General features: G+C 36.6%; 1 protein-coding gene across 2 annotated transcripts in view; it reads right to left on the minus strand.

Annotated features, from left to right (window-relative positions):
• Window positions 1–231: 231 nt before the first annotated feature.
• Window positions 232–18,596, minus strand: part of LOC123315541 (neurotrimin-like) — a 117,898-nt gene continuing 99,533 nt past the window's right edge. The window contains exons 8-11 of one of the 2 annotated variants that reach the window (XR_006537967.1): window positions 12,027–12,071; window positions 4,913–4,978; window positions 1,386–1,957; window positions 232–356 (exon numbers count right to left, since the gene is read on the minus strand). Coding sequence is in view for 1 of the 2 variants with exons in the window: in XM_044901273.1 (XP_044757208.1) it covers window positions 1,833–1,957; window positions 4,913–4,978; window positions 12,027–12,071 (236 nt within the window). In the remaining variant the exon portion in view is untranslated. Of the gene's footprint in view, window positions 357–1,366; window positions 1,958–4,912; window positions 4,979–12,026; window positions 12,072–18,596 lie in introns of those variants that run through there. The other variant, XM_044901273.1, reaches the window with a different exon arrangement.

The raw sequence follows: 18,596 nt of genomic DNA on the forward strand, positions 1-18,596 counted from the left end.
GACACAAATCACGACATCCAGATTGTTTTTCATGCAGAAGGAAAGGAAATATTTCACATAGTAGGGTGATATATTACTCCAAAAATATGATGAATGAAACTCCACGCTCAACAAATTTTGCGTTATTTTTTTATCAAAACTTTTATATGGAGCAAGAATTTTCGATCATTAAAGAGGTAATATAGATCATTGTCCAGCATTATGAAAATGTAAAAAAAAATCTGAGCAGCTTGGGTTTCAATTTATTAAATCACAAACCTTGATTTTTTCCATTCTAAAATATTCAGCTATTTACAACTACTGTTACTTATATGATAATAACTTTCATCAGTCAATGGTCTTCATAATGATGATAACTGGAAAACATACGATGCATGTGAACAAACAATGAAGACTCAATAAACATGTTCATATAAGGAATTTGGTCCCTTTAACATATTTGAGAATAGAGAATAAGAGAGAATACTTTGAAACGTCATATATGGCCATGATTCCTTATGGAAAATTAAAAATTTTTCCTAATGTATTGAAAACTTCAATAACTGATTCGATAGTATTCGAGTTTGCGTCCTATAAGCATGCTATGAAATTAACTCTAGTCATCAACAGACCACTGAGTTAGATTGAACTCATGAACAGAGGTTCTTGTAATAAAGAATCAGTCAAATGTATATTTGGAAAATCAGAAGTGGCGTTATTTTGTCAAAGGTTTTTTTCATGAAAAACACGTGAAATCGAACAATGTTCAGTCCGAAAAACTGAACAACTATTAGGTTTCCAAATAGTTGTCAACTTCTGGTATATTATGTAGCACAAAAATCACTGATACAGTTCTTGATACTCATGAGATTATTCACTGTCGTCACATCGTTTGTGCTACAAAGTAGGTACACCAGAATTTAATATTTTCACGGCCCCTACTTTTGGAAATGCGACAACTAACGACTATTTTGAAATGAGGTTGACTAATTCCAAAAGTATTAGAGCTAAATAAAATCCAACAATTTTTGAAAGTAAAATCATTTGCATACTATAAAAGCTCCAGTTTTAGGTTATACCCTAACTGGGGTTCAACTATACCGGTTTTATTTACACTCATTCAAGTGTTATCTCTTGTTTTGCCTTGACAAATAGCATGACGGCATCAGACAATTCTAAAACAAAATTTTGAAGGACTTTTCTACCTCGATTTTATTCAAATGATATGTCATTGTTCAGATAGGAAGCAGACCATTATAACAGCTAATCGAACAACCACTCGATTGAAAAAAATCAAATATCAATTCGAGGGGATTTCATTCGGTTTTAACATTGCAAAATAGAATTTAATTTCTTCATTGAGAGAGGAATTTTTACAAGTGAAAATGTTCAACTTTTTAGTTTACCTTTTGTCCAGTCATGCATCGCATTTGAACCAAATATTAGTTGGATAGTTGTTGATAATGAGAATGAATAATATAAAAAGTTATCTATACGGATATCCATCCCTGTAGGAAGTATTCAATTATTTCTATTGGAGTCGTAGCCTGTTCGACAAAGCCACAACCATAATTCCCTTTCAGGTGGAACTTCCACGAAAGAGGGTCCTCGCCAGACTGGGAGAAGAAGAACATAAAACAAGTTGCCGAATGTTCACAACGATGTGCTTTCCAGCTATCGCAGCGCAGCTTGATTTACTATCACTTGAACCACTTGTAGCCACAAGAAGCATATATAAAAATAGTTATTTAGCGCCGAACATCGTTTGTTTCAGTCTAAAACCGGCGCACTCATTGTCCGGCACAGAAGGTATAAACTAGGGCGAAACAACCACCTCGCTTTACTGAAATCCGTTAAAACACTAGCGAAGCACTGACTAAAATAAGGGCCACACAACACGTGAGTTCCGTCTGGTGGTGCTGAAATGAAGACGGTGAAGAATTCTGCTGCAGCAGGCTATCGGCTGCGTCATCGTAAACTGAAAAAACAAAACAGTGTTAATTTTTCGGTAATAAGTGCTTCAAATCGCATCATTTATTCACATAAATCTGGTAACTTAGATTGTTTTTAGTTGAGGAACTCAAGACGGAAATTAGGGATTTACATGAGCGTGTCAGATTGATATAACAGGAGATAGATACCTACCAAAAAGTAGATCTGTATCCTATAGGGGAAATTATCTAGGACAGCCTGTCAGAATAGTAAAATGGTCATTGTATATACTCGGGCGTGTCAGATTGAGATATATGAGGTAAATTACAAGTTGAAAAGTATATATTCTCTTAATCTGACGATAATGTGAGGGTGGGCATCAAACTTAAAAAAAACGTCACGTGTACCTACATTCTCTAGAGCAGTGGCTTTATTTCTTATCTGAAAAAATGAAGCCAAATATTTAGGAATAACGCTCGACCAAGGATTTTGGAAAAGTCATATCAAACAAGCAATCGACAAAACGAAAGCAGCGATGAATAGACTCTACCCTCTGATAGGAAGTAGAAGCCAGATGTCGAAAGAGACCAAATTAAAGATAATCAAAGCCGTTGCTAGGCCTCAACTGACTTATGGATCAGTTGCCTGGTCTTTCGCAGCAAAGAGCCATATCAAAAGAATTCAGGCCATTGAAAACAAGCTGCTACGATGTGCAATAGATGCACCTTGTTTTGTCAGGAATAGACAGATTTATAGGGACCTAAAATGGAAAACCATAACGGAATTCATGAACAGAAAAGCAGAGAAATTATTCGAAACAGCAAAAACCATCCGAATCAAGAACTCAGGAGACTAGTGGACTACGACCCAGAGGAAGAAAAAAGGAGAATGCGAATTTACCGAAGGAGACCAAGAGATCAATGAAAAAGAGATTAAAATATAAGAACAGAAACTTATTGATAAACCCAATAAAGTGTTATCCAAAGAGGATAAACACATAACTCCCAGCACGATAGTGTGCGAGAAGAAAACCGACTAAGAGAAGAACGATTTATAGGCAAATGCGCGGAACCAACATTCAAGAAATAGTTAAGGGTTTTTAGTGGGTCTTAGGAGAGTGAGAATCCCCACACTTGTTCCCCCTCAGTAGAGGGTGGTTCGGCTGACTTGCAGATTTTCTCCCTGCTACACAAAAAAAAAATTATTTCTTATTTTGAAGCTTATGATTCAAGAATGACGGAGAAGATATAATCTAACAGTTTCAACAAGCCTAAACAATATGAATTTACCATCTAGGTCACAAAAATCAGCTTTTTGGAATTATCTTCTTCCCTGGGCTTCACATTTTGTACAAATTTTGCCCCAAGTAATTTTTTTGAGATAAATGGCGATGAATGTATATAAGACTGGGTTTTTACATGGACCTTTGCCTTTCGTATGCGTGGCTGAGCTCCTCGCCCTTATAGCTCTCTAACTCGAAAACGATTAAGAGTATGTAGAATTGCTTCAGACCAATCTTGTATAGGATTTTATTATCTACAACGTTCATAATGAATACAGGAGGTACAGGAAGGGAGATATTTGAAAAAATTCATTGTTCAAAACTCAGATTAAAACTGTCAGATTAAGAACCTCCCCTGATTAGTATCAGACTAATGGGTCAACGCATCTGCAACATCGAGATTAACCATCTGTATGAAAATCTGAAACGCTCGATTATGTACAAGTAACGTTTTCTTTTTTTTGCATTTTCAAAGGAGGACCGCAGGAGCATAAATGAAATGTCTGCACCCTTCAGAGAAACTCAACAATCATTTCTTCTGTGGTAAGATGCTATTCTCCATATCGACGCGCTGCATTTTCATAAGCGGGTCTTCTAGTCTGTCTCCATGTAGACAAACATGGCCTCTCCTCAATCTGAATTTAGCACCGCTTTAAGTTATCTGAAACGCAGTTCTGCTATATGTATATCCAACAAAACTGGCTGAAATCCGCTGTCCCTATTAAGTAATGATCATAAACTGAAGCATGGTCACTCCTTACGACTTTGGTATTTCGCAGGAGTTTCTCTGGCAAAACCACGTGGTTTTTCCCTTGCTCCAATGTTTGTGGTGCTGCAGTAACAACTAGGCTTGCATTGCGCAAGTCTGTCCAGAAGATCAGTATGACAGTTGATCCAGATGTCACATCTGTGCTCTGTAGTTCGATCTTTCACTCTTTTATAGATACTTTCATGACCAATATTCTTTTTGGAGCCTATTTTTATCATGCCAAGGTCTGCCCTTGTACACAGTCGAATTTCAGACATCTAGAACTCTGGAAGGCTCTGTCACCGGAAAAGATTGACCAGCACCCTTCAAGTGCCGGCTTAATGAAGTTCTTCTTTTTTCATTCTATTTATTCAGATGGGTATTTTTTCATTTCGTCATCACCAAATTCACGACTACAAATTCTCAGTTAAAAATCCTAAATCATTTTTACTGCTAGCTAAGGTTTTAGCACTTGTTTATCATTTGAATGCTTGGAAAAGATATATTCAAATAGCGAAATGTTACAAGTGAAAATCCCAGATTTGAATCTACAAAAATGCAACATCTGTATGCGGATATAACAGAAAACGGACATCGTCCTTTTCGAGAAATTAACATTCAACAGTAAAGAGGGCGAAACTCCTCGACATCCTCCCAGGAATATCCAGCTCAAAGTTTCAGGATGTATGCTTCGAAGCAGCTGCTGGGGATTATTCCAGCTTGAGATATTCTTATTAGTCATTTTAGCGCCGCAAAAAGGACGTGCACATTTTTCTTTGAAAGCTATGCAGACGAATATCTTACTTTCATTGCTGCACGTACGCGCTATGAAACTGAATCTTTACGTCTGGCAGAGATGGTGAGAGCGAGGGGGTTGATGTGAGGGGAAAAGTTCGCTCGGCGTGCATAATTGAAAATGAAATATGTTGGGGGTACGTGGAAATGGGTGAGAGTAGAAAAGTGGGACTTACTGCTCAGCATTTCGTCTTCATCTGACGTGATACCGGTTACCTCGTTCGATTTTTTCTTGAATTTGCCTGCAAAGAAGAATATAAAGGTAATTAACAACGGAAAAATCGACAAAAATAAACACATCTTCAAATATTGAAGAAATACCAAAATTTGTTTCTCTTTGCAAAAATGAAATGAAAATAAAGTAAAGAAAATAATGTCTTTTTCCAGTTAAAACTACAATCACTACAGAAGGCTTATTCTTAACCTTCATGCCAAAGTGTGGCTCATTTTTGAGTTTCCTACTTGTAGGTATCAGATCATCAGCAAGTCTCCTACACTTCCATTATTCATCTTCAAATAATACGGGACACAGTTTTTTAACGGAAATACTTCCTCATTATTGATCTGAAAAATGGTCCTTCGATAAGGATTCGACAATTGAATCAAAAATGGCCGAATGAAAATCCGATTCCATTAATTTCTTGTTTACAATTTTTTCAGGAAAGCTACCGGTAGACTAACAGTTTGATTTAGTTCGCTGAACTCCATTGCGAACGCTCTGGCTTAAGTGAAATAAATTATTACATCGCATGTTTGTATGACGTTCTACCTCGATCCATTCTATAAGTGACTGAAAAGTGTGCAGAACACAGCAGTTCAATCGTGACAGTCAGCGCCATGCTGTTTTCCAACTACTATACTGGTAACGTAGTTGGGAACCGGGAGTTTATATGAGAAAAAGCAGTAAAAATAATTATGTGGAGGTCTATCAGAAAAACTGGAAATGTGATTGGTTTTTCAACGAGTTGCTATCAGACACATCAATAATTTTTGAGTACGATGAATGGAATACCTAGTTGTATTATTTTAAACGAATTGCTAGCATGTTTAACTTATCGGTAGATAAACCTATTCAGTAGATGCCTGTCAAAGACACTGTAAAATCAAAAAAATCCTTGAAAGATGTAAAAACGATAGGCCGTTTTCCAACTTGAATGCCTAATCGAATGTAATGCCCTTATGTATGATGTTTTATAGCTATATTTGCGAGAAGGAGATGCTGATCATGGTTTCTGTCTTATTTGACCTCCTCAGAGCAATACAACTCAAACCTCAAGAGAAATGGAATGAACAGATTGCTCTATTCATTCCACATCAGCTGCAGTATATACCCTAGCATCCGACAGGAAAAAATTCACTTTCCTAACTCTCCACAAATGGAGGCATCATCAACTTATTCCATTTTCGTCAGGGTCTGAGATGTGTTGCTCTGACGAGGTCGAATGAGACCAAAACTATGATCAATTTCTGCACTTTCTCGATGAAATAGTATTATAGTTCGGGAGCACAAGTGGAAATTCGCAATTCGAAATATTTAAGAAAAAGCATTGTTATCATCTTCAAACTGTCAGATTAAAGAAATAAGTGTCAGAGTAATGGGTCAACACGTCTGCAACACCGAGATTAACCATTTGTATCAAAATCTGAGACGCTCGAGTAACGATTTTATTTGTATTTTCAGAGGAGTGCTGTGACCTTGCTTCACGTCCGAATTAACAGTCTCTTGGAAAGTACCTTCCTTTGGGTCCAATTAACTTATCCTCGAAAAATCTGACAAGCTAAAAATTTTTTTTTTACCATTTTCAACTCTTCCGTATGGCCAGCCCCACCACGCAAACTATCAGATTAACATGAATTTATTATCAGAGTGGCGTAGGGCATATAAAGGCTGATCCATAACTATTGGGACTCAGGGCAGATTGTTTGGACCGAAATATGGCGATAGGACCAAATATATCTCAATAAAATATTGCAGTGGAAGAAGATACAGGGCGTTAAAGTTGAATTTTTTATAAGGAGATAATAATAATATTTTCTTCGAAGTTCGAAAGTTCTTTATCAAAAGAATTAGAAAAGGCATAGAAGTCGGAGGAGGCCACGTAGAACATTTAATTTAAGTTTATTCTTTTTATGTTACATTGTTTTTAATTATGCTTCATCGTCGAAATAAATAAATAAAATAAATTAATCGTTACTTCAAAACCCCTTCCGATGTTCTGAACTGTTTAATTGTGTTTTTCTTAAAAACGGATGAAAAAATATACAGTAAAATTATTAGCAAAATACGAAAACAAAAATTCAACTTTAACGCCCTCTATCTTTTTCCACAGCAATATTTTATTGAGGTATATTTGGTCCCATCGCCATATTTTGGTCCAAACAATCTGCCCTTAGCCTATGTCCCAATAGTTATGAATCACCCTGTACAGTATCTTAATCAGACACGCTCGAGTATGTACATCGGATGATTTTTCGATCTTGGAAAACCTGCAGACGATTTCCCCAACGCTAAAAGTGCATATATCATAGAACCTTTTCTTGTTTCTACCATCTTATCTTCAAAATCCACTAAGTTTTCCCGACGTTCGAGTAAATCCTGATTTAGCATCGTGGGCTCCCCAACTATTGAGAAAAATATTATTTCGTGAGAAAGTGTGGACCTTGCGTGATGCGAGATCCATTTATTGCTCTCTCAAATTTTTGTCAATTTATAAATAGTCTTTTTGGTCTTCTCATGACTAATGAATTCACTGAACATCACTGATGTATTCAATTCCTACTTGAAATTGTTCACTTCTAATGTTTTAGTTTTAGCCTTAAGAGAAGTTTACACCGATTTAGTTGTCAGTTTCAAGAGAGAAAATGAATATCTTACGTCAGAAGCCACTAATTTATATGGGGTTTTCATTATAATTCAATTCAATCAGTTCGTCAGCTCGGAGAGTAGAAAAGTTTTTATTCGTCAAACGGAAAAAAAATTTAAAAAAATTTTCCTCGAAGAACGGAGATTCATTCATATTATTAACTTTCCGAGGTGAGATTATCTCTTCTATGAATTTCCACATGAAAAAAATTCTCGAAAAGTCTCGCTATTGGCTACAATTCGTATCCTGGTGTAATTGAAAAAAGACGTTCGTAGTGCTGCCATCTTTTTGACGATAGTGGAAACTACTATACCCAGGTGACCAGTAACATATCTGTTATGTTTTCTTGGGAGATCAAATGGGGAACTTTGTTATGTGTTATTTTTCTGTAACCATTACGTGTCTGATACGATATTTGGGATGTACCTGTGCCGTATCCAAATTACATCCGCATTTTGTAAATTTCATGTTCCCGATCCATGATATCCACGTAACATATTTGTAACATTGTTCTTTACTTGCCATGTATCATTTTGAGATCATGAACAGAGCATGACACCATAAGCGTTTTAAGTACCGTCGAGGACGCTGTAAAACGTAAACAAATATGGAGTATTGTGAGAAATGCTATTGATACTGCTGTCGTTTCGATATGTATTTTTATTATCATTTAGACGTTTTGTCAGTTGAATAGTGGATTACTGAAAGTGAAGTGCAGATATTGTACGTTTGATAAGTTATTTGTGTGCCATAGTGATTTTCCAGTGCAATGGGGAATTACTGAAAAGAAAGTGCGATGGATATCGAACTGTAGGTCAATAAATCACTTTTCATATTTCATAGCAGTCCTATTAAACATAATAGACTATGTTTTTGTTAAATCCAGCATATAAAAACCATTTTTGAATAAATAATGTCCTGTTTGGTGTAAATTTCTATATAGGTTATTTCCTCACGTGTTGCATATACCTCATATGTAGAAATAAATGAATGAATCATATACCTATATCAAAAATTTTCTTCAGAAAGATATGAAATATGCATATAGTATTCTTTCGATTCTCACAACGCATGGACACAATTCTTCTAGAAACTTTTTGACCTAAGCCAAAAGATTAATGAACTGTTGATTATTCTTTTTATGGAATGCAGGAATGTGCAAAGACCAGAAAGACATGTCCTAATCAATCTTGGAGAACAACAATCATGAACCCAGCAGTTTGCATGATGTAATTTATTCTTTCTAGTTCTACTAACGTGTGCTCTAATTTTTGTAATCTGAAATTTATGAAAATATATTGTTTTTGAACATGAGTGCATTTGTTCACATACCTCACCGAACTGATACGAGACACACACACTATTTGAAAAATCAAAATTCGAGTTCAATATTATTGCAATAGTTTATATTGATTTCCATAATTTTTCATCTTTTTGTTGAAAGCGTTTTCAATAACAAATGAAACATAATAAACATAGCACATGAAGGTAATATATATAGATCTCCCATGAAACAAATATTTGCATGATCCATGTTTGAACTATTTATGCTCCTTTCAGAAAGGAGATGTGTTCCTTGTTTGAGGCGGACATAGGAGCATAGCTGCTACATAAGCGTTCTGTATTTGTACTCTTAGTGTGATATATCTGTTATAAAACAAGGAGCGCGGGATACATTTCTGCTTCATAACTGTTATGAGATATGGTCACCTGGGTAATATTCGCAACTACGACTGATTGTTCGAGTGTTCTGGCAACACCTCACAGTCTGGTAGTCTTTCCCCCTTTACGCCTTATACGGATGGCGAGAAAGTCCCGTGGCATAAACTCCTTTTAAGATTATTCACCAGCTCCAGTTCAAATCGCAACTCACTTGGTGGAGTTCATAAACACAGACCGAACAACCTTTCGATTGCCGAAACTTCCTCAATAACGACCGAGTGCCCGTAATCATTCCTGGAACAAGATCATAAAGCGCCAAAACTCGCGTTCCAGCAATTACTCCGAAAACACTCCAACCTACTTATCCGGGACATTGTTTTTCGTTCTTATCCTCGCGAATTTCATCGCCCAGGAACCCCTTCCAAGGCCGAAAATTAATTACTCCAAGATAACGTTTTTTATCCAATTGTTAGACACGAATTCGTGATTAATAAGTTCGTGACGATGAGAGCGGAAAAAACCATTGTTAATTTCAATTACTTCCTTCAACTTTTTCTTCGGCGCGTCGCGGTTCTTCCTTTTTCTTCTCGGATCTGAATATCTTCGCAAAGCATAATTAATAACGCTTCCGAATGATAGCCCAAACTTCACAATAAACGAAGCAGGAAGCAACGTCGCAGCCCATTAAAAAAGGGTTGCTAACATCGATGGAAACAACGGGGCTGATTACGAGGATTTCTGAAGAGTTATCCGGTGAATTCCATTAGTGAAAAAAGATTATCCTGTGGAGCTTTCCGGCATGCTTTGATCCATTTATCATAGCCCGCTTCTCGAACTGAACTCTGTGTATACTCGCAGCAGTATACGTTGAGAGTATCATTAGTATGGCGGATTTTTAGGGAGATAATCGAAATAATTACATTTTTAGTGACTGCAGTCTCTGAAACTTATCTAGAGAATCCAGAGCTTCATCCAATGATTATCGATTATAACATCTCGTTACCTCCAAGCAGAATGGCAAGCTTTGGACCCTTGTTCATATGAAAGTCCTGCTACTACGTTAATTTCTCAATAATTTCTGTTGGTTATCAAATCTCGTCCTTATAATTGGTCAATAATGGGTAATCTCAGCTTGAGGACTGGTGAAACATAGACAGGAAACAAAAAACCCTTGTATCTCGTGTTGTCTAATTCCAGGTGGACGAGTTATTTTGGACTATTCTGCATGTGTGATCTTTCACTTCTTCATTTCGTTTTTGCCTGTATTGGAATCTACGTTGTTCAGGGAACGCATTTACCTGTAAACTTTATTTCAATTCATATTAATCCAAAAACAATTCGACATAGCAGTTTTGCCACAAGAGTGAACTGGCGAGTGTTAGTTTTCTTTCTGGGTTATGCAATGCTCGGGAGGTGCCTTTGAATGCCTGCATGGACCTAATCGAGATCTGGGTGGGTCAAGCATGAAATTTAATGAGGAAATTTACAAAACCCAATAAATAGGTGAGTCTCATACTTATCTATAAATCGAAGATCAAAGACTATTGTTAATTAATGTTAAGTTGAATATACGTTTAGTCTTTTATTGTTTTGACTTTTTGAGCGGCCATCATCTGGCTTAGTGAGGTTTTTTATTCCTTATATTGTTATATTGTGTTTTTTTTCTTCAAAAAAGCTTTATATGCTGATGATTTGCTGAACCTGTTTTGTCGTTTTGGCCTGTTCCTCTAATGAGGTATCACTTATTGTTATATTTTTGTGTATTTTTGTAGTCCTAATGAAGATTCGAAACGCTGGCAGTTTCAACAAGGATTTTTTGTTTCCTGTTGATGTTTCACCAGTCCTCAAGATGAGATTACTCATTATTGATGAATTTCTGTAGGTGTTCTAGCTTCATGCTTAAAATACTATTTCCTTAGTCGTATCACAAGATGAATCACTTTAGCAACATTTTCTCTCTTGAAATCTCATTGATATCCGAACGAAAAGTGAACCATTTTTGAAGGCAAGTAATTTTCTTCCGCAAACACTTTTCGTCCCCTATCGTCACTAAGATACGGCAAGTTACGAGAGTGGTGATTGAGTCATTCAATAAAAACATGAGTGCCTTTGATGATAACTGTCTTTGGCTATTATCAAATTAATCATTTTCATCGAAACTCATGAAAAAAAACTAGTTTTTATAAAAAAGATATTTAAGTCAAAATTTCTGCCCTCTATTCATTCGAGACTCAAATAAGACGTTCAGCCGCTTGTGTCACCGAACCGTTTTTTTCATTCGATATCTAATAAATAGCTTTTCTCTCCAAATCCGCAGAATTTCAATGATAAGTTTGTTTGGCTTTTGAGATTTCAATTATAAGTTTCTCCCCGGGCTGTGGCTTGTAATTAGTTGGTCTTTTACATCCCTTTGTTCAACAAGTGGACCTTTGAAGTAATTTCGACGATGGGATTTGGGAGGTTTTTCACAGTATTAACCGAATGAAACTCGAGAATTTCTAGATAACGTTGAAAATATCATAATTTACAGAGACATGTGAACGAATTTCTCACCGCAATTTTTAGAGCGAAAGACTACTTTAATTTTATTGCTGTTAGATTCAACACTATCATTTCAGTTCAATGATTTACATGAAAAGTTCAGATTATTTTTAATTATATGTGAAGAGCTTTCTCGTGATTGCGAAAAATCGAGAAAATTCGTTACGTATTTCAGATTTTTTTTTAGTTCTTTGAAATATTATTTAATTTTATAAAGACTCACCTTTCTTCGAATAACCATTGGACAACTTGGAAGGCCTCGGTATGGCTAGAAAAAAAAAATTATTTCTAATTTCGATCATAATAAATACTATTTCTTCAATAAATGACACTAATTCAGAAACATATTATCCACTGATATAAATATAAACAACTATAACTCAAAACATCAGTAGAAAGATCATTATTTCGTTATCATTCGACCTCGCCAGTGCATCATGACTGCAACTTAGACGAAAATGGAAAAAATGGCTGGCCCCTTTACAAGATGCCACTAGTCACTACGGTGTAGAAATGTACAATAACGCCATCTAGCAGGACACGAAGTACAACTGAACACATTTTCCTAACTGTCAGAGTAAATATTGCAACACGTATCCATTTGAGCCAAACACTCAGTTCGCAGTCGCATATTGTGGCCACCAAGCAGTAGAGAGGGAGAACAGAAACTCTGAAATTCATGGCAGTAAACGTTGTCCGAACATCGGAATCATTAAATTGAAAACACCTTCAAAGATGAAGTAAATGAATAATAAATGAAATTGATTAAGATTCATAACATCCATTGATGTGAAAATAAACAAACATTACGATCTGAATCAAACTAACCATTCTGCCTAAAAAGTGTAGATGCTGACCATGGTTTCGGTCTCGTTTGACCATGTCAGAGCAACACAACACCCACCTCGATGAAAATGTAATGAATTGATAGCTTCTTTATTCGATGCCAGTAGTACCTACGTTATTTTCGTCGAAGTGGGAGCTGTGTTGCTTTCATGAGGTTAAAAAGGACAGAAATCATGGTCAGCAGCTACTCTTTCTCGATGGATTGGTTCATTTACTATTCTCCTGCATTCTTATACTGATTTTAGGCTTTATAATGATATATTTCTCAAAATTGTCATCGCCGTTTGACAATCAAGGTGTTCCACAAAACGTGTAAAAAAAAAATCATGTCAGGATACAATTTTGACTTGGAATCAGGATTATCAACCCAAATTTATTAGACATGCACTTCACCTAAATCGATATTTGGAACCAATAACCTGGCGAGACAGTTCACGAAGATTTATAAATTCTTCTGTCAAATATAATATGAGGCTATATGACAGATGAGAGTAACTGTTTTATTCATTTCATCAAACAGCTTGAAAACCTCGAAATGCTTTCCCTGAATTCGAATGGCGTTAATGACAGCGCGGTTTTGAAATCTTTTAACGATGTGAGATATCGCGCGCATATGAAACCTGAAAGAAAGCCAGGTAAACCGAAAAAGAAACCAGAGAATGAATGTCCCTCAAAGCTTTGTCTCCCTCAACAAGTTACCCCATTTCTGAAATTAAAACTCGCCATATCAAACAAGCTTTGGTGATACTACCAACGCGATCCTGTTGAGTGATTGAAAAGTGAATGAACTGTTTTTTCAATTTTTTCACAACGTTCACCTCCATTTTGTCGTTTCGTTCCGCTTCCGGTTCGCGGCGTCAATTCAAAATAAATGTTAATGGTTCAAGTGGGACTTATTTATGTTTGGAGTCTTTCCATTAATGACTCGGATGAAAATTTAAACTCGCTTCACTTGCTGTGATTGCGAATGGTAAATTGTGCTTCTATTCAAGATTCTCATTCAGATGTGGGAACTTCGGTTCGAATCAGTCAGAGAGCAAGCTTCTGAGCAATTGAAATTAAATGCGGAATTCAATTTTGTGGCACATCTGAGAAGAGAACCCATGATTTTTGTTTATCATTTGATCAGCAAAAATAGGAATTTTACATGACATCGACATTATAAACATAAAACGAAGGATAACAGTTTGAAACAAATGGATTTAATTTAACGGACGTAACCCTCTGAGAAAAATTAACCGTAGACACGTGTTACGGATTTTCATACCTCATCAGTAAGGTGAAGAAGTGCAAAGATGAACAACATTTGCTGGAAAGTCACATAAAAATCAACGCAGTCAACAGTTAGAAGCGGCTTCGGTTAACAGAACCTGCATCCCAGGTCAACACCAAACGTCACCACTGTAGCCACCGGCGTGACATCCAAGTCCGGCATTAAAGCATAAAACGAAGGATAATGAGGGAACAGTTTTAATCAAATAGAAGAAATTTAATGGATGTAACCCTATGAGAATGGCTGGCTGTTTGTTGACCTGTAATGCAGCCTCTGTTAACCAAAACCGCAAATGTAGGGTTGGCCTCTTTGTTGACACCGTTGATTTTTAAGCGATTTTCCACCAAGAGTTGTTCATCTTTGCACTTTTTCACCATATTGATGAGTGCTGAAAACCCAAAACAAAAATATTTATTTTATGACTCTATCCACTCTAGGTTTGTGAACGAGACCTTGTGATATGAGGTTTCATATTTCATTTACACCTTAGATTAATGAAACACATGTTCTATCTTTCTACGTGAACGAATATTTAAATATCAATTTTCCAGAGTTCCAAAAAGTCAACAACAAGGAATATTTATGCGAAGAAAATTTCATTTAGCAATGAAAAAAGTTGCATGCACCTTTCGGGTTTCGTGAAAGGGAGGTGTTCAGTGTAGAAGACTTGAGATGCGGTATTGAAAGTGCTTGTGAAGTTCCTCGTGGTCGAAGTGATTTTATTGCAATGAAAAATTTGTTTCAATTCATTAGCCTAATTAATATCAGTTACGCTACGCGTAATTGACCAATTCATCAAAGGATCAAATGAGATTTTACCGGTAGCAAATATACTGCTCCAAAATTCCAATGGATAATTTGCGTGTATGTTATAATAAATAAGGTAAACCTCTCTGAATTGGCAACACTAAGCAATACTGCTTCAGAGCGATTAAATTGTAGATGACATGATAAAGATTCGACCTTGTGGAGTTTGCAGGCTCAAAACATGTTATTCCTCCTGTTACAAGAACCTTCAAATCAAAGTTTTATATCTATTGCTTTTACTCTTTTCGGCATTGTATCATTAAAATACAAAAAGACATTTCATTCTTCCGATGCGCCTGGTTAGGCGCTCGAACTGCAGTGCTGTACACTGTGCAGTACTCCTTCTTTTTGTATTGTATTTTCCGGACCAGGAAGTCCCCCTCAACTCGCCCGTGGTCCTTGATGAATGCTTGCACATTCGATGACTGCGGGAAGTAGTTGAACATGGGAGCCATGAACTGTTATAGGAGTCTGCAGAGAAAGTGAGGTTTGGTTCAGTCTTTGCGTGACAGGTGGCGTATAGTGATGAGTAAATCTCAAAACGGCGTCCCGAGATCGCATAAGACTACCATCCTCCGTTCGGAATATTCAGTGCTATACGGTCTACAGTTGCACTTGAATATTTCGACTTCTCTGGGAGCTCCTATGTTAGTTCATGACTAATTCACATTATTGGAACGTCAATTCATTCGGAATTGTTGTTCCATTAATATTTCATTGTATCATTAAGGTTATCAATGGAAGTTTGCGGAATGTTTCGAAATGTCCGTCACAGCATTGGCGAGCTGTTGTTATGTCTGTGGTAGGTCAAGTAAGCGGTGTAATTGCTATGACATTGCAGACCGGACATGGTCGATATAATTTGGTTCTGAAGAGGAAGCGGGAAGTTTATTCGGTTAACGCCATATATTTCTATGCGGGCCTGGTGTTGACGAGCACCATCGAAAAGAGTAGCGTTCTGGATACTATTGACCCCGTCCTCGCCACACCAAGATTCACCCATCAGACTCATACTAAATGATTCCTCAACATGTCAGTTCCTTATCAAATGATTTCAAGGAACAAATATCTCTGCAGAACTACTAGATTTCATAGCATTGGTAAATATCAGTTCCAATAATTGAAACAAACTGATTATGTTCCTCTAATCTACGCCCCTCTTGCGTCATCAAATTTATTCAGGATGAATAGAATTAAATCTCGCTCATTCATCGAATCAATCAAGCGCATAATGGCTGAACAACAAGTTCACGAATCAATAATCTGGAACGAGATCCAAGGCACCTGGAGTGGAGAAACGTGTTGCGAAAAAGCAATTTATCAGCTCAAACATCTAGCGATTTCCGAAGTGGGATTTCTGAAACAGATTATTGCGTAATTGCGTAAACCTTATTGATGAGAAGACATTATTAGATGTCTACGGCGGCACGAAGTCAGGATGGCTCCATCCTAATTCAGATTTCGTAGTGTCCTCTCCATCTGATGATCCATTCAATTTTGCAGATAAGGCGGTGTTGCACGGTTTTTCGGATGTCATCGAAATTCATTGGGTGTAAAGATGAGATATGGTGTTGAAAAGAATTTAGCTTTAAGGTTACTATTATAGGGCCAAAAAAGAGAGGTGGATTTAAAAACTCCTCATGACATACAAACTCTATATTGCAGTGATGCAGTGAGTCGGGGCTGACAAGGTTCAGCACGTAAAAGAATGAAGCACCATGAGTTGAAGTTGAGCAATGAATGCCAAGCATTATGCCTTGGCTTAAACGTTGTGACCGTTGTGTGTGGTGTCCCAAGAGACATATGTTTATTTCAAATATCTTAAATAGATGGAAAATATTTGCCATTGCGTAACTGAATGGACACATTACTTGAAATGTTATTTACCTACCACATTAACTTAAATTGAAGATAAGCCTGATTTCGTTGGTGACCAGACATTAAGACGAAGATATCGAGCAAAATTGTTTGAAAATTATACAAATACAATCTACAAAGAGATTTGAGGGCATAACCAAGCATAGTTTGGATGATGATGAACTTTTTGAGAGCCTATTCTGAGGGTGCATCTTTCCAGCTTCAAGCATAACTCGATTAAAAAAAAATGTGAATATACTTGGAATTTATAGACACAGACATTGCAATCGAATAATTCAGAATATAAATTGTTGTGATCATCACGTCAGTAATTAATTTATCCTATATTATACATATGTAAATGGATTGTGCTATTTTCACCAAGGATGAAAGGTTTCAAGAAGGAATGAAAGAGAGGGAGAGGGAGTATCATTTCTTGACAAATACGTGGAGTACAAAAATAGGCTCAAATAGGTGAGATAGTTGTGATGAATCTCATGTAATTCTTCAGTTCTTGGCGTGGGTTATTTTATTCATATTGCAATCTTTTATATTCAAATTTACTTTCCTTCTTTGTCTTTGGTATCAAATGAATTTTTTACTTTCATTTTCATTTTTCAACTTTCATTTTCCCAAATGCTTCTCAAAGTGTGTGTCAGATCGTGAATTGGGTTGCTTCACTCGGATTTATCAGCCGTTTTTTGTACCAGTTGCTAGCGACACCTTGCGGGCAGGAAACCATACTCTTCATCTGTCAATCACGTCAAGAATAATACCATCGTCGGACACGGCGAAAGTTTTTCTCTAAAACCCAGGGCAATCCTCTTATATATCGACGCAATAATAACACTATTCATCATCTATATTATTGTGAAATCATCTATATATTGAGTGAACCAGAGTCATTTTGAGCAATTTGGAGGGAAATGCCTTGTGTCTTCTTGATCAGCTAGGTACCACGAAGCTTGTACGGAAGGAAGTTGAGTTCCTTGTTTCCCTTTCCTTTGGAACCCCCTTTCTGCTACCAGACCAGTGGAGATTCACCTAGGTTTCTTCTTAAGCGCGTTGGGGTATGTGATTGCATTTTCACCTGTTCAGTTGCTCAATATCTACAATAATAATCATTGATAAGCAGGTGATTTAACCTGTTCCTGTATTTAATGTCATTCGAAATGAGTTTTATTTTCCAAAGATAATATAAAATTAGATGTGATAGATTTAGATTCCTATGTCAGAGGTTGTGTGTCACGTCAGTAAGTAACTGAGATAATGCTCATTCTGATTTTTCAAAAATTAGAAACTGGAATTTTGAAAATCAGTTATTGAAGTTCTCAAATGACTTATCAGTCAACAGACACAAACAAATCCTTTCAAGAAGTGTCAGAGTGAAATAAGGATAGTTCGGACACTCTGGCAACGATGATTTTTATGCGATACCTCACGTCATTCTATTGCTAAAATATATGGACTCTAGCAGATATATTCACACTTTTACTTCCACTTTATTTGTCAATCATTAATTCCTTTATTATAAGTTTTTTTTAGATAGATTCCGGTCGTGAAGGGATCTTTCTCTGCCTCCAATGTGAACGCAAGATTAAATCACGCGAATTAAATTGAACAGAGGTTTATTATCCACTTGCATCTTCAGTTCATTCTGTCCTGACTAAAGTTTCTCCTGCGAAAGACTAATTGTGCATAAGACGATTTTTCTCAAGAAGCAGCATCCTTTATTAACCATTTCTGATAATTTTCCAGCAACCCTAACCATATATTTATGTGAGCAAACATAATTATAATGTCCTGATGAAAGTGGATTCAAGCATTCCATTTGAACTCCGAAGATGTGACACCATGATGCGAAGATTCTTGAAGTGGCAACAATTTTTGGGCATCGTCCATTGGAGTTGGGGCATCATTTCGAGATGGCGAGGATCTATAGACCCATCCTGCCGTGTCGTTCGCCAGAACTTCGTGAATTTCTTCTTCGCCTCCGCGTTTGGAATAATT

This window comes from Coccinella septempunctata, chromosome 6, assembly GCF_907165205.1.
Source record: "Coccinella septempunctata chromosome 6, icCocSept1.1, whole genome shotgun sequence".
Taxonomy (NCBI): Eukaryota; Metazoa; Arthropoda; class Insecta; order Coleoptera; family Coccinellidae; genus Coccinella; species Coccinella septempunctata.